Genomic DNA, 21,179 nt, shown 5'->3' with positions numbered 1-21,179 from the left:
TAGCACACTTGTGTATATATGTCAGCAGCGTGTACTTTGGAGAGTGTGGCTGCTTTAGATTTCACTTGGTTTAGTCACATGCGGTGTGACGATCATTGGATTAAATGTTACCGCACCTACATCAGTATCCGTATTCTGACTGGTCTCTGCTATTACTTGGCACACTCAGATGCGATATTCGGATGGTTATATTTAAGTTTAGCGCCCCTACTTTACCAAGCGGGACGGTTGTTTTCATTTACGTGTCTCTATCCGAGGCAGTATAAACATCTTTCCATTCTTTACCGCATGTGTTTCACTATCCAGAGTCGGACTGCTTTTCGATTTACGTGGCTTTGTGGGATGCGGTATGAAGATCGTTGCATTCAAGTTTGCTTTAAAGATAGTAATATGGGACTGGGTGCCGTGCCTCAGGCTTGTAATCACAGCACTTTGGGAAGCCGAGGTGGGTAGATCACCTGAGGTCAGGAGTTGGAGACCAGCCTGGCCAACATGTTGAAACCCTGTCTCTACTTAAAAAAAAAAAAAATACAAAAATTAGCCAGGCCCACGTGGTGGCGCGCTCCTGTAATCCCAGCTACTCAGGAGACTGAGGCAGGAGAATTACTTGAACCCGGCAGGCGGAAGTTGTGGTGAGCCGAGATCGCTACATTGCACTCAAGCCTGGGCAACAAGAGCGAAAACTCTTCTCGTGTTTATTTCCTGTTTCTTTATCTCTTACAGGGGCCCCTTTCCCAAGGCTCCGCCCAGCCCTGGAACCAGTCAGAGCATGTGCTCCCCCGGGGGCTGCACCCTGGCCTCCTCGAAAACTTGCCGGACCAGACAGTTGAGAAACGGCTAGAGGGAGGAGACCTGAGTACCTGTCTCCATGTGTGCAGCTATAGAAAATATGTATGTGTGAAAAAAAGTTTAAAGAAATGTTGGATGCTGGCTAGGTTAGGACGAGAGGGGGAGGAGGAGGGAGAGGGAGGTGAAGGGAAGAAGGAGGGAGGGAGAGGGGAGGGGAAGGGGGAGGGGGAGGAAAGAATAGCCTCATAGAGTTCTTCGTGTCTTTTCCGTTCTGGGTTTTGCCTCCTGAAGGGCAATGAAGCCGAAGGAGCTTTCCCAAGATCCCAGTGATTTACAGGCTCTTTTCTGTTCAGTGGTTGGCAGGCAGGGCACGACGCGTCTGGGGCGGGGCATGCAAATTTTAAATGGCTGTTTCTCTCGGGAGTTATGGGAGCAAAAAAGGAAAGTAATATCCTCCGAAATAGTAACAATATACTTAGGCGAGGTTTTAAAATTTGGATAAAGATACACAGTTTCAACGTAGGAGGGAGAGTTATTTAGGGTGATATCTGTCACCCTGAGCTGAGGATGTGTGGAGAATGGGTGCAATGGACGATAGGCCGCACTCTTTGTTTTTGAGATTCAGATCTGAGTGTTTTAAAGCTTCGCTCGGTGATTATAGTGTATAGTGAGTGCTTTCGTTTGGTTTTTTTTTTTTTTAGCTCTCCGCTGCTAACTTTTTATAGAAGCAGGATTATAGGCGTATTTTCTTGGGGCTGTCGGCAGTGGTAAGTTATCAACGTGTGGTCTGCGGAAAAGCGGAAAAGCGGCAGTGTCCTAGCGTTTGCGTTGGACTTTCAGCATCCCAGAAGACGTTGTTACGTCGCCGCGTAAGTCCGGTTGTCACGGTCTGTTAGCAGTCTTGTATTTAAATTCACCGTGTCTTTCTTTCTTCTGCGCGTTTACATAGGTTCTTTTGGGCCTGTCGGCGCCGCTATTTTTACATTGGCCGCCCGTGGTTTACGTTTGCACGTTTATGCCGGATCGTTGGCGTCTGTTAGCGCCGTCGTTTTTACATTGGCCGCCCGTGCCTTACGTTTGCACGTTTACGTCAGATCCTTGGCGTCTATTAGCGCTGTCGTTTTTACATTGGCCGTCCGTGCTTTACGTTTGCACGTTTACGTCGGATCCTTGTCGTCTATTAGCGCCTCTGTTTTTACATTGGCCGCCCGTGCTTTACGTTTGCACGCTTACGTCAGATCATTGGCGTCTATTAGCGCCGCTGTTTTTACATTGGCCGCCCGTGCTTTACGTTTGCACGTTCACGTCGGATCATTGGCTATTAGCGCCCTTGTTTTTAAGGTGGCCGCGCGTGCTTGGGAGAGCTTAGTTGTTTTCGGTTTCACTTGGTTGCGGCGTGACGATCATTGAGTTAAAGGTTACTGCACTCACATCGGTCTCCATCAGTCTCCGTAATCTGACTGCTCTTTGCTATTACTTGGTTTACTCACATACAATATGCGGATTGTTCTATTTAAGTTCAGCGCCCGTACTTCACTATCTCAAGTAGGACTGCTTTTTTATTTACGTGTCTCCATCCAAGGCAGTATAAACATTTTTCTATTCATGTTTACCGCATGTGTTTTACTATCCAGAGTCGGACTGCTTTTCGATTTACGTGGCTCTGTGGGATGCAGTATGAAGATCGTTGCATTCAAGTTTGCCGCCTCTACTTAACTGTGCAGGATCTGACTACAGTCAGATCTGTATGACAGATGTTGCACTCGTTTTCTGCGGGTACGTCACTATCCAGTCTATTTTTTCCATTAACGTGGCTGAGTCATATGTAGTATGAGTGTCAGAGGCATTGGAACCCGAAGCGACCCCATTTTGAATGAGGGCTAGAAAAATGAGGCCGGGATTTACGGGCGTGCTTTCTCTGAAGGATATTCCTAGCTGTCAGATGTTTACGGTTAAGGGAACAAATTAACGTTTACTAAAGAGACCCGAGTGTCCAGATAGCTGGATATCTGGAGAACAAAGGCGTTCCTAATTTTGCTTTAAAGATAGTAATAGGGATTCTTGCAAAATATAATAATTAAAATTAATCCTTTATCACAAACCCTTGTAGCAGAGCACCTCTCCCCATGTATACAAGCATTGTACCTAGGGGTGGATACGTTCCTTCTGTTAGTTTTGGGAACGTCCTACTCTGTCTTTGGAGTAGCTGTTCTTTCACTTTACTTTCTTAATAAACTTGCTTTTGTTTTGCACCGCGGACTTATCCTGAGTTATTTCTTGCGCGAGATCCAAAAATCCTCTCGGGATCTGGATCGGGGCCCTTTTCCTGTGACATATTTCTGGCGACCACAGATGGGACTATATTGCTTTGGGTAAGTGTTGGGGCCCTATAACATATTTCTGGCGAACGACGAAAGGGAGGATACTGAAGAAACTCACCCAGCCCAAAGGAAGTAGACTGCAGCCCTGATTGGACGACTTTGGGTAAGTGGTGGAGTGCCCGGGTAATGAATGGGATTGGGTTAGAGGCCCAACTTAGTGGAGTTAGAGTCTTTCCTAAAAGAGAGTGGGTTAGAGGTCCCTTTTAGTAAAAGGCAAGGATGCTTGACCTCGGGTTAGAGGCCCAACCTTAGGAGGGTTAGAGTCCCTTCTAAGATTTAGGGGGTTAGAGGCCCCTCAGTAAAGTCCCTCTCGGCTAAAAAATAGGTTTCACACCGCAAGCTATGCTCTTGGTATTAATCTACCTCGTTCTCCTTGTCTTGGTTGCTGTCTCCGTTTCACTGTCATTTTCAAGAGACTTCATTTCACTGGCCTTAGGGATTTTACCTTATTCTTCTCCTGTGTCCTTCCCGATTTCTGTCCGTTTGCTTCTGAAACACTGAGAACAAAAAGTATTGGAGGATCCGTCTCTAAAATTGCTGATTGAGATTTGGTATTTAACAACTATGAGCAATTAGATAGATATGGTTCTGTTTTGTTGCTGCTATGCTAAGTGTGATTGAGAAGCATTACGATGGAAATCAGGGGACTTTTCTCCTTCCTGTTTTGTTTCATTTTGCAAACTAAAAAAGCTCCTTTATGGCTAAGTGCGGTGTCTCATGCCTGTAATCCCAGCACTTTGGGAGGCTGAGGTGGGCCAATCACCTGAAGTCAGGAGTTCAAGACCATCCTGTCTAACACGGTGAAACCCTATCTCTACTAAAAATACAAACATTACTCGGGTGTGGTGGTGCATGTCTGCAATCTCAGCTTCTTGGGAGGCTGAGACAGGAGAATCGCTTGAACCTGGGAGGCGGAGTTTGCAGTGAGCCGAGATTGCACCACTGCACTCTGGCAGCCTTAGCAGCAGAGCGAGACTGTCTCAAAAGAAAAACAAAAAACTTTCCTTTCTTGGATTCGGGCAAACCGGCTTTGCTTTGCTTTTCCAATCCATACTGCTGCTATTGCTTGCTCTGGTTGTTCTTATCTAAATCCTCTTCATTTATTTTGCCTTAACATTTTTGTCAAACTCCATGTTGTGGTTTATCTAAGATTCATGGCTCAGCTCACCTATGTTATTTGGATAATGTGAATCATAGAAAAATATCTAGACATAGTAGGTGATCCTTTAATGCAAGCCCCGCCGTGGTTCAGCGGGCATTTTTGGGAGGAGCAGAACCTCCTTCTGTCAGTTCTGAAGATTCAGATGTGTCAGTTCTTTCTCCCTCTAGTCCACCTGAAAGTTCCTGAGAACCCTTCGTCCCTTCTCCTTACCCAGCTAGTCCCACTCTATACCCACCACTCCCCACGGAACTCAGCCCAGCGAGTACTACTCATAGTGGGGCCTCCTATCAACCTCTAAGGGGAAATCTTTGTCCACTTAGAGAAGTGGCAAACTGGGAAGAGGGCACTGTGAGAGTACACTTTCCCTTTTCTACATCCGATTTGCCTCTATATATAGAGAAGGTTGGGAATTTCTCTGCAGATCCAGGACAATTTATAGATAAATTTGAGAAATCAACTCTGACCTATAGTTTAACTTGGCAGGATCCGCATGTTTTGTTGTCTCTGTGTTGTACAGTGGAAGAGAAACAATGCATTTTGGGGACAGCTAGGACCCATGCAGATGAGGTATTGGCTCGCAACCCGAACCATACGATTTATCAGGCAGGAAGTATAGCAGTTCTAGATCAAGATGCAGAGTGGAACTATCAAAGGGGCAGTGAGGACTTGGGGAGGAGAGATCATATGGTCACTTGTTTGTTGGAAGGGATGAAGAAATGTATGAAAAAGCCTATTAACTATGAACAGGTTAAGAAAGATTCTCAGGATAAAGATGAGAATCCAGCTTTATTTCAAGGGCACTTAGTTGAAGCAATCAGGAAGTATAATATCACTGATCCTGCCTCAAAGGAAGGACAAACCCTTTTGGGAAGACATTTTATAACCCCATCTGCCCCTGATATTCACAGGAAACTACAAAAAGCAGCTATGGGAGCCGGTGTGGTGTCTCAAGCCTGTAATCACAGCACTTTGGGAGGCTGAGGCGGTGGATCACTTGAGGTCAGGAGTTCAAGACCAGCCTGGCCAACATGGCGAAACCCTGTCTCTACTAAAAATACAAAAATGAGCTGGGCGTGGTGACAAGTGCCTGTAATCCCAGCTACTTGGGAGGCTGAGGCAGGAGAATTGCTTGAACCCATGAGGTGGAGGTTACAGTGAGTCCAGATTGCGCCATTGTACTCCAGCCTGGGAGACAGAGCGAGACTGTCTCAAAAAAAAAGGCAAACAAACAAACAAAAAACCCACTATGTGGCTATATGTCCCTAGACTCCTATGAAACAGCTTTTGGATATGGCATCTTTAGTTTTTAATAACGGGCAAAGCAGAGGAAGCAGAAAGAGGAGCAAGAAGGACCTCCCACAAGGTGCAGCTCTTGGCTACAGCCTTAAGCTCACCTCCCACATAGAGTTTCTCTCCTGGCTCTTGGACTGAACAAGGGAAGCTGAAAGGGGAAGCCCAAAGGTGGGTGTCCAAGTCAGCGTGCTTTAGGCATGAATCAGTGTGCACACTAAGGAAACTGGTCATTGGAAGAGGGATTGCCCAGTTTTCCTCCAAAGGGAGTTGTTAGGTCCAGGGCCTGACTACAACAAATGTCATGCCCAGAGTTAGGGTGCACCCCTTGCTGAGGTCTGAGAGGAGTGGGTGGATAGATGAATAGCTGAAAGAACACTTGGGGGACTGTAGGCAGGTGAAATGTAGTTTTATTCAGCAGCTCTCTCATCAGCAGTTCTCTCACACTAGCTCTTTTGTATTGTTCGCCTTTAACTCGGCTGTCTGCTGTGACTCTTTGGCTCCTCTCAGCAGCTGGCTCCTATGCACAGCTGCACAACTGGCCTGCAAGGCCAGCCAGCTCTAAGATTAGTAGCTTAACCTTTCTCTTTGGGCACAAGCCAAGTCATGTCCTGGCTCACCTCTGTCCATCCGCCAGCCAGTCATTCTCCTTTATAGGGGTCAGTAGCTTCACTCTATTTCTGGGTACCTGTGCCTGCACAAGAGCCATGTTGAGCCACGTTGAGCCCCCGTGCACAGTGTCAGCAGGGCAGTTATACCGTTTACAGACGGTAGTGGTGTAGAGCCAAGTATGAGCTTACACAAACAGGTTATGTAACAAGTGGAGGTGAGCCCCTGTGCACCAGTCTCACTGAGTCATGCAGGCCTGGATATCTGCCTCGGGCTATTCCTTGACCAAAGTACATCCATGTACCTTACAGCAGCCATCTGCACCCAAACCAGATTGCCAAAACAACTAGGCAAGCCCAAGAGTGACGGGGCCCGAGACCTTCTACTACACCTCGTCGGACAACTAGCCATATCTTCTGAGAAGCCTCAGATAACCCTTGACATGGCAGGTAAGAATATTAACTTCCTTCTAGAATGCATACTCTGTTTTGACCCATTATAATGGGCCTCTGTCACCCCAAAACTGTATGGTCAAGGGGATAGATAGACAAGCCCATAGACGCCATTTTACCTATCCTTTAAACTTCTCTTCAGGGACTTTGGTTTTCTCCTGAATGCCCCACCCTTGTTGGGAAGGGATTTATGAACTCAGCTGCAAACAGTAGTATGTTTTGGAAATCACAAGGCAGACAGAAATTGCTTCCTCTCCTTTCCTGTGAATAAATACCAGACTTTGTTGCTGGATGCTCCTGATATAACACTTAAAGTATGCCAGATTTTAATCCAGCTACCTACTTGCCTGAACCCACAGGCACCCCAGGTCGTTCTTGGATACAAATTATGGAGCAAGTTTACTCCAGCCATTAAAGGCTCATTAAAAATGAGCCTCTGGATAATCCAGAAGGAGAATGGTTTACAGATGGAAATAACTTTGTGCACCAGGGAAACAGAAAAGCTGGGTGTGCTGTTGTCAGTCAGTACAAGTTAATTGAATCTCAGGCCTTACCAGCGTCTACGTCACCTCAAAAGGGAGAATTAACAGCTTTTGTTTTGTTTTGTTTTCAGACAGAGTTTTGCTCTTGTTGCCCAGGGTGGAGTGCAATGGCACAATCTCGGCTCACCACAACCTCCACCTCCTAGGTTCAAGCAGTTCTCCTGCCTCAGCCTCACAAGCAGCTGGGATTACAGACATGCACCACCACATCTGGCTAATTTTGTATTTTTTATTAGAGATGGGGTTTCTCCATGTTGGTGAGGCTGGTCTCGAACTCCCGACCTCAAGTGACCCACCCACCTCAGCCACCCAAAGTGCTGGGATTACAGGCATGAGCCACCATGCCCAGCCTGAATTAATAGCTCTTAATAGAGCCCTGCAACTGGGAAAGGACTTAATAATTAACATTTATACTGGTTCTAAGTATGCCTTTCTGGCACTTCATGCTCATGCTGCTATCTGGAAGGAACGGGGCCTTCTAACTGCTAAGGGTTCCCCTATAAAACATCACTTATAAATTTGGAATCTATTGGATGCTGTTTTGCTGCCCAAGGAAGTAACTGTAATCCATTGCAGAGGACAGCAAAAAGGAGACTCTGGTGTGGCTAAGGGAAACTCCTTTGCAGATGCAGCTGCTAAGGCACCAGCATTAAAGGAGCCAGTTGGACCTGTTGGCATGTTAGTGCCCTGAGCCATGATAATGACAGAACCTAGGTATACTGAAGAGGAACAAGAATGGGCTAAAGGTCAGGGTTTAATTCAAGATCCTTCTGGCTGGCTCATCAATGACAACAAGCTGTTACTACCAGGTGCCAATCAGTGGAAAATAGCTAAGTGTTTGCACGACTCTACTCATCTGGAAGGAGATTCCCTGTTTCAATTAATGCCCACGCTTTTTGTAGGAAAAGACTTACTTAAAACGGTAACGCAGGTAACTCAGGCCTGTGACCTATGTGCCCAGAATAATCCAAATAACCAATCTTTACCTCCTCCTCTAATAAGGCCTGTTCAGCATGGGGGAGTGTACACTGTTGAAGACTGACAAATAGACTATACCCAGATGCCCCTATGTAAAAAGTTTAAATACTTATTATTATTCATTGACACCTTTACTGGTTGGTTCAGGCTTTTCCTACCTGGTCTGAAAAGGCAATTGAAGTTTCTAAACTCCTGTTAAAGGAAATACATACTTCTAAACTCCTGTTAAAGGAAAAACTCTTAGATTTGGGCTGCCTAAGAGTTTACAGAGCGATCATTGGCCATCTTTCACAGTGACAGTTACCCAAAAATGTATCTTCAGCCCTAGGAATTCAGTACCGCCTTCACTTGGCATGGAGGCCACAGTCTTCAGGGAAAGTAGAAAGAGGTAATCAAGCTCTAAAAAGGACTCTTGCTAAACTATGCCAGGAGACATCAGAAACCTGGCTGTTGTTATTACCTGTAGCCTTATTATGGGTTCGAGTGGCCCCTAAGGGAAATCTACTGCTCACCACTTTTAAAATTATGTATGGAAGGCCTTTCTTAACTACAGACCTCCTAATAGACATAGATACTTTCAAGCTACAGAATTATGTGATCAACTTAGAATAAGTGCAAAATGCAGTCCTTAAGTATGGAAACCAAAGACTCCCTTCCCCCACTAAGAAAGAGACTTGTTACAACCCAGCCAGGAGATTGAGTCCTATTAGAAACTTGGAAGGAAGTATTCCCAGCAGATCAACTTTCCCCAAAATGGAAGGGACCCTACCAAGTTCTCCTCAGTACGCCAGCTATAGTTAAACTTCTGGGAATAAACAGCTGGGTCCACTTATCTCGAATGAAACCTGTCTCTTAGGAAGTCCCACAATCTGGTGGAACACAAGAGACTGATCTCGTTTATTCCTGTGAGCCAAGCAGTGACCTCTGACTCCTGTTTAGAAGAAATGAAAGGGATGGGTAACATAAAGATACGGATTGGGATTCTACTTTTGGGTAGAAGTTGGAATCATGCAGAGAGTAACTTATTTATTGAGTGGGCATAGACTTTAGCCTTTCTACGTAATCAGACAAACTGTTGGGTATGTGGACATTTTAACAGCAGCCCAAGGGGAAACATGTCCTTTGATCAAAGTCAAATGTTGCGTATATGTTTTTGACTATTCACATACTATTACCCAGGCTCTGAAAGCTTTAGACACTCATATCTCTGCCATTGGTATGCTGTCAGTTGACCCTATATTGGCTTGGTTTCAACAACTGCCCAGTTGTTGGAAAGACTTCCTGTTTAGTTTACTTGGCATAATTTTACTTATTTTGCTTTGCTGCTGTGGAAAATATTGTGGTTGAGCTCTTTGTGTAGGAATGCAAGACAAGCTCACTTAATGCTTTCTTTTTTTTTTTTTTTTTTTTTGTTGAGACGGAGTCTTGCTCTATCACCCAGGCTGGAGTGCAGTGGCCGGATCTCAGCTCACTGCAAGCTCCGCCTCCCGGGTTCCCGCCATTCTCCTGCCTCAGCCTCCTGAGTAGCTGGGACTACAGGCACCCGTCACCTCGCCCGGCTAGATTTTTGTATTTTTTTATTAGTAGAGACGGGGTTTCACCGTGTTAGCCAGGATGGTCTCGATCTCCTGACCTCGTGATCCGCCCGTCTCGGCCTCCCAAAGTGCTGGGATTACAGGCTTGAGCCACCGCACCCGGCCTTAATGCTTTCTTAAATTGGACACTTACTAATCTTCCAGATGCCACCTTTTATCAGAACTCAAGAGTTATGAACGACCTTCACCATACCAACGCTCTCTGAGCTTTTCTCTACCCCGAATGCAAGAGACCCTAATAGTTTGGCAGCAATATCATTGTCCCAGTTCAGCCTGAAGAAGCTACACAAGACAGATCTTCGTCCCTCTGCAATGCTTAGGATTAAGGGTCCTCTTGTAAAGGGAGTGGGGAGATATGTCAGAGGTGTTTGCACCAAAGAGACTCCATTTTGAGTGAGGGCTAGGAAAATGAGGCTGGGACTTTCTGGGCTGGATTCTGAGAAAGTCAGGCATTCCTAGCCTCTAGATGTTTATGGTTAAGGGAACAAATTAATAATGTTTACTAAACAGACCCAGACGTGGCAATGTCCAGATATCTGGATACCTGGAGAACAAAGGCATTCCTAATTTTGCTTCAAAGATGATAATATCAGTTCTTGCAAAATATAGTAATTAAGAACATTAATCTTTTATCACAAACCCTTGTAGCAGAGCACATCTCCCCATATATACAAGCATTGTACCTAGGGTAGATGTGTTCCTCCTCTTTTGGGAACGTCCTGCTCTGTCTATGGAGAGGTGTTTTTGTTTGTTTGTTTTTTGTTTTTTTCTTTTTGAGACGGAGTCTTGCTCTGTCACCCAGGCTGGAGTGCGCAGTGGCACGATCTCGGCTCACTGCAACCTCCACCTCCCGGGTTCACACCATTCTCCTGCCTCAGCCTCCCGAGTAACTGGGACTACAGGCGCCCACCACCATGCCTGGCTTATTTTTTGTATTTTTAGTAGAGACGGGGTTTCACCGTGTTAGCCAGGATGGTCTCGATCTCCTGACCTCGTGATCCGCCTGCCTCGGCCTCCCACAGTGCTGGGATTACAGGTGTGAGCCACTGCGCCTGACTGGAGTAGCTGTTTTTTCACCACTTTGCCTTCTTAAAAAACTTGCTTTTACTTTCCACTGCGGACTCACCCTGAATTATTTCTGGTGTGAGATTCAAGAACCCTCTTTTGGGGTCTTGATTGGGGCACCTTTCCTGTAACATGATTGCTGCATTCAAGTTTTCTATGTGTATGTTACTATCCAGAGTCTGACTTCCTTTCAGTTCACTTGGTGCCTTCAATGTCATGGTGTGTATGTCACTATTAGAAGTCTGACCACTTTTCAATTCACTTGGCTCAATCAGATGTGGTATGAATATCGCTACATTCATGTTCATCACGTGTACGTCACTATCTAGAGTCTAACTACATTTCGGTTCACCTGGCTCAGAGGGCAATGAAGAGCCTGTCATTTAAGTTTATGGCATGTACTTCGCTCTCTAGAGTCTAATTTTCGATTCACTTGGCTCAGTTAGATGTAGTATGAAGATGACTGACTTTGAGTTACCACGTGAACATCACTCTGCTGAGTCTATTTTTTGATTCACCTGGCTCAGTAGATATGGTATGAAGATCACTGCGTTCACATTTACCACATGTATATTACCAGAGTCTGACTTACTTTCCATTCACTTGGCTCAGTCAGTGTGGGCGGAAAGCCACCCAGGTGCCGAGGAAAGAGACTGAAGGCACAAGCTGTTCCAATATAATAAAATAGGATAAAAGAAAGTTATATTAGACATATGATATAGAGTATATATATGGATATTATTAATTATTAGTTTTTAGTATTAATCTTTGTTATTATGACTGAGGAAAAACCAGGCCATACAGAGTCAGGAGCTGAAGGGACATTGTGAGAGGTGACCAGAAGACAAGAGTGTGAGCCCTCTGTCACACCCAGATAAGGGCCTCTTGAGGGCTCCTTGCTCTAGCGGTAGCGCCAGTGCCTGGGAAGGCACCCGTTACTTGGCAGACCAGGAAAGGGAGTTTCCCTTTCCTTGGGGTAGTTAGAGAACACTCTGCTCCACTAGCTCTTGTGGGGGGCCTGACGTTAGCCAGGCCTGCCCGCAGTCATCTGGAGGCTTAAATGTCTCCCTGTGGTGCTGTGCTTCAGTGGTCATGCTCCTTGTTCACTGTCATGTTCCGCCTGTACACCTGGTGCCTCTTTTAAGTTCCTAGAAATAGCAGTAGCAAAATTAGTGAAAGTATTAAAGTCTTTGATCTTTCTGATAAGTGCATAGAAAAAACGCTGATGTATGCTGTCCTCCCCCTCTGCTTTGGCTACCACAAAGGGAAAGGCCCCCTGTCACATGGACACGTGACTTGCTTGACCTTGTCAATTACTTGGGATGACTCACTCTCCTTACCCTGCCCCCTTGCCTTGAATACAATACATAGCAGCAATGCATCCAGGCATTCTGGGCCACTATTCCTCTCTGCATTTTCGTAGTAGTGGCCCCCTGGGTCCAGCTGGCTTTCTTACTCTCTTTGTCTCATGTCTTATTTTTCTATGATCTCTCATCTCCACACACTAAGAGAAAACCCACAGGTCCGGCTGGACCTTACGCCTGGCGCCCAATAAGGATTTCTCTCTCACTGTGTGAAGGTGCACCTTGAGCGCAGAACTCAGCGGAGGACTACTGATGACAGATTCCTGAGGATTGTGGTCAATAACCTTGGTGGTAAGCTTGGGCACTCACAGTATCCTGGGGACACCACAGGACAGGCCAGTACCAAGTACTCGGCTTATTTAAACTTTATAAAAACTCTCCATAAAGAAGGAGGTGTAAAAAGTATCTACTGATAAGTTAATTGAACTGTTTGAGGTTGTAGATCTTCTTTGCCCTTGGTTTCCTGCTGAGGGAACTTTAGAATTTAAAGATTGGGATGAGATTGGCAGACAATTCAAAATTGCTCATAAAGGGGAACTTATTATTCCACCCACAATTTGGTCAATCTGGGCTTCAGTTCGCTCTGTCCTAGACTCCTTACAGACTCAGGAGGAAAACATGGAGACTGATCCCTCTTTCCTCTGAGGAGGTTGAGGAGGTTCTCAGTTCTCTTCCCCTGAGGATACTGCAGATTAAGGCCATGATTCTACAGACGGACCTCCACTCTGATATTCCTTTGGTGCTACCACCTACACCAGAGCCTACCATGCCCCAGTTATCACTTTATGACGAACTTTTAACTGATCTGCATGAGCTTATTTCCCCCAACCAGCAAAATCCAGCTGACAGATATTATCAACAGCCATTGCAGCCGGACCTTCCTACCTTTCCTTAAACTCTCAACTCTCCAGCTATGCAGATAGAAAATGAGATGATACAGCCTGAAGAAGAGGCTATAACTGTGTTTTCATGCAGCCTGGTACAAAGGCTCCAATTTTTACACAGTCCGGTGAAGAGGCTCTTCATTTTCGGCCTGGTAATGAGGCCCTCAACCCTATCTCTGTTCAGCCCTGCTGTGGGGGCTCTCAACTTTCCACCTGTTCAGCCCAGTATGAGGCCCTCAACCCTATCCATATTCAACCTATTTTTCCACCTCTCACTTCTGGTTCTGTTTTGACAAGTCAGGCTCCCTTGAAGCCTGGACCTCTCTTGGTAAATCAGGCTGCCTTGAAGCCTGGGTCTCTTTCGGAAATCAGGCTCCTTGAAGCCTGGGTCTCTTTTGGCAAATCACACACCCTTGAAGCCTGTGTCTTTTCCAACAAATCAGGCTCCCTTGAAACCTCAGGCTCCCTTGAAGCCTGGTCCACAGTTACCGTGGCAGCCTGGATTTCAGGCCAATGAAAGACCTGCCCAGCAGGTAATGTTGTCTCATCCTGGCCTACAGGTTCTAAACTCTTCCTGCATTCAAAATTCCAACTTTTTTCTGCTTCCGGTCCGGTCGCTACTGCAGTTGCTACCACCATTGCCGCTCATAAGCAACAAGCTGTATACATCCCTGAAAATGACACTTCTCTTATGAGGGCTATAGCTCAGGCAGGAGAATATGGGGATCCAAAAACCTGGCAATTTCCTGTAATTTTACAGCCTCCAATACCCACCATCCCAGTGGCACAAAATCAGCCACAGCCTGCTGATCCTGCTCAGCAGGCGGCTGATCCCATGGTCCTTCAAGATCAACAGCCTGAGAATTAAGTCCCTGGTCTTGACAATCAGGCTGCTCAGGAAAACAATCAGGCTCCACAACTGCTTGCCACCGGGGCACAGTTCCTGGTATTCCAGCAGTTCAGGCAGTAGTTCAACCTGAGCCTATACATTCAGGCCAGGTTCAGGTATGCCCTGCTACTTGGGAAAGTTTTTCTTTTTTCTCTCTCTCCTTTTTTTTTTTGAGACGGAGTCTCACTCTGTCACCCAGGCTGGAGTGCAGTGGCACGATCTCAGCTCACTGCAACGTCCTCCTCCTGGGTTCACACCATTCTTCTGCCTCAGCCTCCCAAGTAGCTAGGACTACAGGTACCTGCCACCATGCCCAGCTAATTTTTTTTTTTGTATTTTTAGTAGAGACATCCTGTGTTAGCCAGGATGGTCTCAATCTCCTGACCTTATGAGCCACCACGCCCGGCCAAGTTTTTCTTTTAAATTCCTCAAAGATTTCAAAGCACCAGTGAAGCAGTATGGCACCAACTCCCCTTTTGTCCATTCCAAATTAAAAGCCCTAGCAGAAAATAAACACTTGGTGCCCTATGGAAAATTTTAGCAGTCAGTCTTATCTAAATCCTAATATTTACAATTCAGGACTTGGTGGGTTGATGCTGTCTGTCCAGGAATGCATTCGTCTTAGAGCTCTAATCCTCCTGTTAATATTACGGCCAACCAATTACTGGCAATGGGCCAGTGGGCTGCAATTCAAAACCAAGCTATACTAAATGATGAGGTTATTGAACAATTACAAAAATGTTGCCTGGACGTTTGGGACAAAATTCAAGATGATGGCAAAGTATGCCCATCTTTTATGGCTGTCAGACAGGGACAACATGAACCCTATCCAGACTTTATTGCCCATCTTCAAGACGCAGCTAAACAAGCTATCCCTGATAGCCACGGCCTTGTTGTAGAACTTTGGCTTACGAACAAGTAAATCCAGACTGTCAGGCAGCTATTTGCCCCGTTAAAGGCAAAATTCCACTAGGGGGTGATGTACTCACCTCATACTTTAAAGCTTATGAAGGCGTGGGGGAAACTGCATGCAGCAATGGTCATAGCACAAGCCATGGTCTCTATTCGAATGCCTGGACAATTTCCTGGCAAATGCTTTCCATGCGGCCAACTGGGACGTTCTAAAAGAGATTGTCCTCGTCGTACAGGCCGCCATCCTTTTCAACATGGACAACCAAAATTTTTTCAACAAGCCCCACCTTCTACTGTATGCCCACGATGCTGAAAGGGAAATCACTGGGTGGTTCAATGCCACTGAAAATTTGATATTGATGGCAATCCCTTATAGTCACTTCACAACCAGGGAACCGGGAAGAAGGGCCGGCCCCAGGCGCCTCCAAACAATGGGGCATTCCTCAACTTCCAGGTAGCTTCCTGCCAGATGAGTGCCTTTCCGGCCCAATCCATTCAACCTACACCCCAATTCCCACTTCAGCAATTTGTGCCACAGGATTTAATGGCTCTACCCCAACACGAATCTCAGTACAGTGCTTGTCCCCCGCCACCACAGGCTCAGCAGTAGTAGTAGATCTTTGTTGCACAAGACATATTTCTCTGTTACCTGGAGAGCCACCTATTGCTGTTCCCACAGGTGTTTTTGACCCCTTGCAGACTGGCAGTGTCGGTTTGCTATTTGGTCGCTCAAGCCTAAATTTAAAAGGTGTTCAAGTATATACTGATGTAATTGATTCTGACTATTCAGGTGAAATTCATATTGTCATTAGCTCTGCAGTCCCTTGGTATGTGGCAGCTGGAGACCACGTTGTTCAACTTCTTATACTCCCTTACATTCCTTTAGGATCCAGTTCTTGTACCAGAACCAGAGGTTGTGGTAGCACAGACTATCAGGGCAAAGCAGCTTATTGAGTCTGCAGAATTTCTTGACACTCGTCCTGTGTGCTCCGTGCATATTCAAGGAAGGAAGTTTGAGGGAATGATTTATATGGGCGTTGATGTCTCCATTATCACTTTACATCAGTGGCCCTGACACTGGCCAAAGGAACACACGTCCACAGCATTAGTTGGTGTTGGTCAGGCTTCAGAAGTATGAAAGTTCTATAATTTTATACTGTATGGGCCCAGAAGGACAGATTGGTACTACCTGCCCCCTCATTACACCCGTTCCTGTTAACCTGTGGGGAAGAGATCTTTTACAACAATGAGGGGCAAAGATTTCTTTTCCACAAGGCAATTATAGCCATCAGAGTAAAGACATTATGACCAAAATGTATGGGCTTAGGAAAATCAGCAGAAGGCATCACTGAGCCTATTATACCTCCCAATAAATCAGATTCTACGGGACTTGGTTATTCTTTTTAGAAGGAGTCACTATCAAACCTCTAGATCCCATCCCCTTGACTTGGAAAACTCAGAAACTGTTTTGGGTAGATCAGTGGGCACTTCCTAAAAATAAGCTGGAGGCACTCCATATTTTGATTCTTGAACAGTTAAAATTGGGACACATCGAACAATCTTTTTCTCCCTGGAATTCACTTGTCTTTGTTATCCAAAAGAAATCTGGTGAGTGGAGAATGCTTACTGATCTTAGAGCAGTAAATGCTGTCCCTCAGCCTGTGGGGACATTACAACTCAGCTTGCCTTACCCCACTATGATTCCCAAGTACTGGCCACTTACCATCATTGATCTTAAAGACTGCTTCTTCAACATTCCTCTGGCCCCTCAGGACTTTGAAAAATTTACTTTCACAGTTCCAACCCTTAACAACATCGCTCCCACAGCGCATTACCATTGGAAAGTCCTACCTCAAGGAATGCTTAATAGCCCTACTATTTGTCAATATTATGTGGGGAGCATATGAAAACCAGTAAGAGATCAGTTTCCTCAATATTATATCATTCATTACATGGATGATATTCTTTGTGGAGCACCTTCACGTTCTGTATTAATATCTTGTTTCTCTGCAGTACAACAAGCAGTTGCAACAGCTGATTTGGTTATTGCCCCAGAAAAAATCCAAACTTCTTCTCCTTATCAACATTTAGGAATGCAGCTAGAAGACAAAATTATTAAGCCCCAAAAGGTTCAACTCAGATGAGACTCTCTAAAAACTCTCAATGATTTCCAAAAATTGCTTACAAATATTAATTGGGGCCGGGTGCGGTGGCTCAAGCCTGTAATCCCAGCACTTTGGGAGGCCGAGACGGGCGGATCACGAGGTCAGGAGATCAAGACCATCCTGGGTAACACGGTGAAACCCCGTCTCTACTAAAAAATACAAAAAACTAGCCGGGCGTGGTGGCGGGCGCCTGTAGTCCCAGCTACTCGGGAGGCTGAGGCAGGAGAATGGCGGGAGCCCGGGAGGCAGAGCTTGCAGTGAGCTGAGATCTGGCCACTGCACTCCAGCCTGGGCGACAGAGCGAGACTCCGTCTCAAAAAAAAAGAAATATTAAATGGATTCACCCCTCCTTGGGCATTCCTGCCTATGCTATGTCTAATCTCTGCAACATTATGGGGCAATCCTGATTTACGCAACAAAATGTCTTTGACCCCTGAGGCAGATTCTGAATTACAACTTACAGAAAAACGCATTCAACAATCTCAGATAACCAGGGCGAATCCACATTTACCTTTTCTTTTTTTTTTTTTTTTGAGATGGAGTCTCGCTCTGTCGCCCGGGCTGGAGTGCTGTGGCCGGATCTCAGCTCACTGCAAGCTCCGCCTCCCGGGTTCACGCCATTCTTCTGCCTCAGCCTCCCTGGTAGCTGGGACTACAGGCGCCACCACCTCGCTGGCTAGTTTTTTGTAGTTTTTAGTAGAGACGGGGTTTCACCGTGTTAGCCAGGATGGTCTTGATCTCCTGACCTTGTGATCCGCCCATCTTGGCCTCCCAAAGTGCTGGGATTACAGGCTTGAGCCACCGCGCCCGGCCCACATTTACCTATGGAAATACTAATCTTTCCTACTAAACATTCATTCAGCAACAGGACTCATTATCCAGGGACATAATTTAATTGAATAATGCTTTCTTCCACACAGCTCTTTATAGACGCTTATCATTTATCTAGATCAAATTTCCATCCTAATTGGTCAAGCTCATTCTCATCTCCTAAAATCATTGTTCCCCTCACCCCATTACAAGTCCAACAGGCTTTTGCAACTGCGTTTCTTGGCAAGTACATTTGGCATGTTTCCCGGGTGTATTTGACAATCATTATCCTAATGTAAAACTGTTTCAGTTCCTTAAACTTCTTGGGTCTTACCTAACATTACTACGGATACCCCATTAGCTGAAGCTGTCACTGTTTTTACTGATGCTTCCTGTAATGGCCGAGCAGCATATACAGGACGAAAAGAACGTGTCCTTAACTCAGGAGCTGCTTCAGCACAATGAGCTGAGATGATCACTGTCATGGCTGTTCTTGAATATTTCCCTGAACCAGTTAATATTGTTTCTGATTCAGTGTATGTAGTACATGTTGCTTGCAACATTGAAACTGCCTTAAACACATTTCTGCCTGATGATAACCTACTTTTTCTTTTCCAAAGGTTTCAGTCCATACTCAAGAGCAAGATCTTCTCCCTTTTACATTACTCACATTCCGGCTCACACGCCCCTCCCAGACCCCTCTCAGCAGCAAATGCGAGTGCTGATACATTAGTTGCTCCCATTTTTTACAGATGCAGAAATTTTTCACGCTTTAACTCATGTCAATGCTGCGGGACTCTGAAAAAAGTCCTCCCTCACATGGAAACAAGCTAAAACCGTTGTATGTCACTGTCCTACTTGTCAAGTGTTAATTTTACAGCCACTGTCCTCAGGAGTTAATCCTAGAGGACTTTCACAGAGTGCTCTGTAGCAAATGGATGTGACTCATTATCCAGCTTTCAGCAAACTCTGTCTTATACATGTAACTATTGACACTTTTTCTCATTTTATCTGGGCCACATGTCAAACAGGGGAAAGTACGGCTCATGTTAAACAGCACATGCTTTCACGTTTCTTGGTTATGAGCTGTCCTGAGAAACTAAAAACTGACAGTGGTCCTGGTTACATTAGCAATGCTTTTAAAAAGTTCACTCAGAAATGGGAAATTACTCACGCAACTGGCATTCCGTATAACTCTCAAGGATAGGTATTGGTAGAACGAGCTAATAAAACGCTTAAAGACCAACTTTGAAAACAGGACACTAAACCGAAGAGGGATGCTGCTACCCCTCATACTCAGTTAAATTTGGCTATTTCTCCACTAAATTTCTTTTTTTTTGTTGTTAATTGTTTATTTAGCAAGAGGAACTATTTCTTAGCCCACATATTCATGTGTCATAGTTCAGGAGTCAGTGACAAACTTCTCGGTAATTCAACCTGAAGAAATTCTTTATATTCCAAGGATTACTTTACACTTTGAAAGATACCAGCCTTCCTCATCTCCTCAAAATCTTTCATGGCATCATAGTTTCTGTAGAAATCTGCGTATGCCTTCTTTCTGTTATCAGCCACACCAAACTTATACAAAGCTGCAACTCCCAGGGATAGCACAAATGCTGTAACCATATGAAATCGCAGGCGCTTGGCCAGAAGGCCACGCATCTGAGGTTTTGGCAAAACTTCGGATGCCATGGTAGTTGCTGTCCTTGATACGTATGCCAACCTCAATACCAACGTCCTTCCCCCACTAAATTTCTTAAACCTAGCAAGAAATCAACCTTTTACAGCAGCAGAACAACATTTCACTGGAAATAAGTTTGATCCACAAAAATGAAAGCGAGTATGGTGGAAGGATGCAAAAACTGACAAATGGGAATTAGGTACTGTGGTAACATGGGGTAGGGGTTTCGCTTGTGTTTCTCCAGGAGAAGAACAACCCATGTGGGTTCCCTCCCAGCAACTGAGATTGCATTATAACTCCAAGGATGTAGAACTCCCAGAAACAAAAGGCAAAGAACCGTCAGAAAGCATAGAGCAAGGTTTGTCACTTGACACATAAACTCCATGACCTCGACATTACAACAAAATATCGCCGTGTGACCTACAACACCAGTCATTCTACTCTACCAACATGGGGCCAGATAAAAGTCTTATCACATCAAACAGAGAAATTACTACAAGAAGAAGGAATTCCAAAAATGACGGGTAGTATAATTCTGGCTGCCTTTATCGTGGTCAGTGTAGTGGTGAGTATACCAGAGGTTGGGGCAACTCAAAATTATGCCTACTGGGCATATGTTCCTTTTCCCTCTTTAATTCAGTCTGTCTCCTGGATGGACTCCTCAGTGGAAGTTTACACTAACAATAATGCATTCACACCGGTCTCCGATGATGACAGGTTTCCAGCCCAACCAGAAGAAGAAGGTATGCACTTTAATTTGTCAATTGGCTACAAGTATCCACCACTGTGCATTGGAATGTTGCCTGGCTGCTTAGCTTATTATTGTTTGGACGAACCGAGGCAAGATGGTGCACTTCCGGGTTCTTCATCCCCCCCACCCCCAACTCTTCCCGCGCGCGCGAAAATGCAGCCGGCGACCCGGGAGGGTGCAGACCAACTGGGCATGCACCAGGTGACGTCAATCCGAAGAGACCAAGATTTACCTGGTCGCACCTGCGGAACACCCCTGACACGTCCGTGCCCCACCTATTGCCCTCCCACTCCTAGAAAAGCCGCTCTCCGCCATTGAGCCACGCGGCCCTCTCACAGCCCCAGTCCTGTCGGGATGTCGGGACTGTGGGAAGTCCGTCCGAGAGCCCCACGGGGGAACTCTGCCGGCCTTCTTTGCCGGAGGCCGACAGACTTCTTCTCCACACCTTGGGTTACTAAAATAAACTTGCAGTTTTGCGCCTGACCTTTGCCTACTTGCTGGTTCTTTTGCTCGCTCTGGTGGTCTTAGAAAAACAAGACAATTATAAGAACTGGATGTGGACTATACCGTCCTCTAGTAATGATTTTTATCAAGTGCATATGTGTTCAGTAGCAATTCTTTCCAACTCATGAATGTTAAACTTAATCCATATGAGGAATGGAGGGTTCCTGTCACTACTAAAAGCAGTAAAACTAAAGGACTGCCAGACTGCTCAAATGAACCTACAAAGGGACATTTTCTAGTAAATTCAATTTTATGGAATTATTATAATGCTCTAAAGGCCGTAGGGTTCCAAAATCTAGCTACGGGTGTTGTTATTGACTGGGATCCAAGAGGGTATTATTGGAGGAATTGCTCTG

At 45.5% G+C, this 21,179-nt stretch overlaps 1 protein-coding gene and 1 long non-coding RNA gene across 5 annotated transcripts; one reads left to right on the top strand and one right to left on the bottom strand.

Moving 5' to 3' along the window:
- The first annotated feature begins 738 nt into the window (after positions 1-738).
- Positions 739-20,514, top strand: LOC111525844. 4 transcript variants are annotated; one of them, XR_002726212.2, is made up of 5 exons: positions 739-891; positions 1,491-3,273; positions 6,543-6,680; positions 12,443-12,518; positions 19,813-20,514. It is a non-coding gene; the product is annotated as an uncharacterized LOC111525844 (long non-coding RNA). The 4 variants fall into 4 exon arrangements; XR_002726211.2 differs by having other exon boundaries at positions 12,373-12,518; XR_002726210.2 differs by lacking the exon at positions 12,443-12,518.
- On the bottom strand, positions 19,228-19,624 carry LOC111525843 (cytochrome c oxidase subunit 6C-like). Its single transcript, XM_023191492.3, has one exon. The coding sequence runs from the start codon at positions 19,577-19,579 to the stop codon at positions 19,352-19,354; it is 228 nt and encodes a 75-aa protein (XP_023047260.1). The 5' UTR covers positions 19,580-19,624; the 3' UTR covers positions 19,228-19,351.
- Positions 20,515-21,179: the final 665 nt, after the last annotated feature.

The sequence above is a fragment of the Piliocolobus tephrosceles genome, chromosome 16 (genome assembly GCF_002776525.5).
Source record: "Piliocolobus tephrosceles isolate RC106 chromosome 16, ASM277652v3, whole genome shotgun sequence".
Lineage (NCBI taxonomy): Eukaryota > Metazoa > Chordata > Mammalia > Primates > Cercopithecidae > Piliocolobus > Piliocolobus tephrosceles.
Note: the sequence above shows the minus strand (reverse complement) of the source record. Positions and strands in the feature narration are given on the sequence as shown.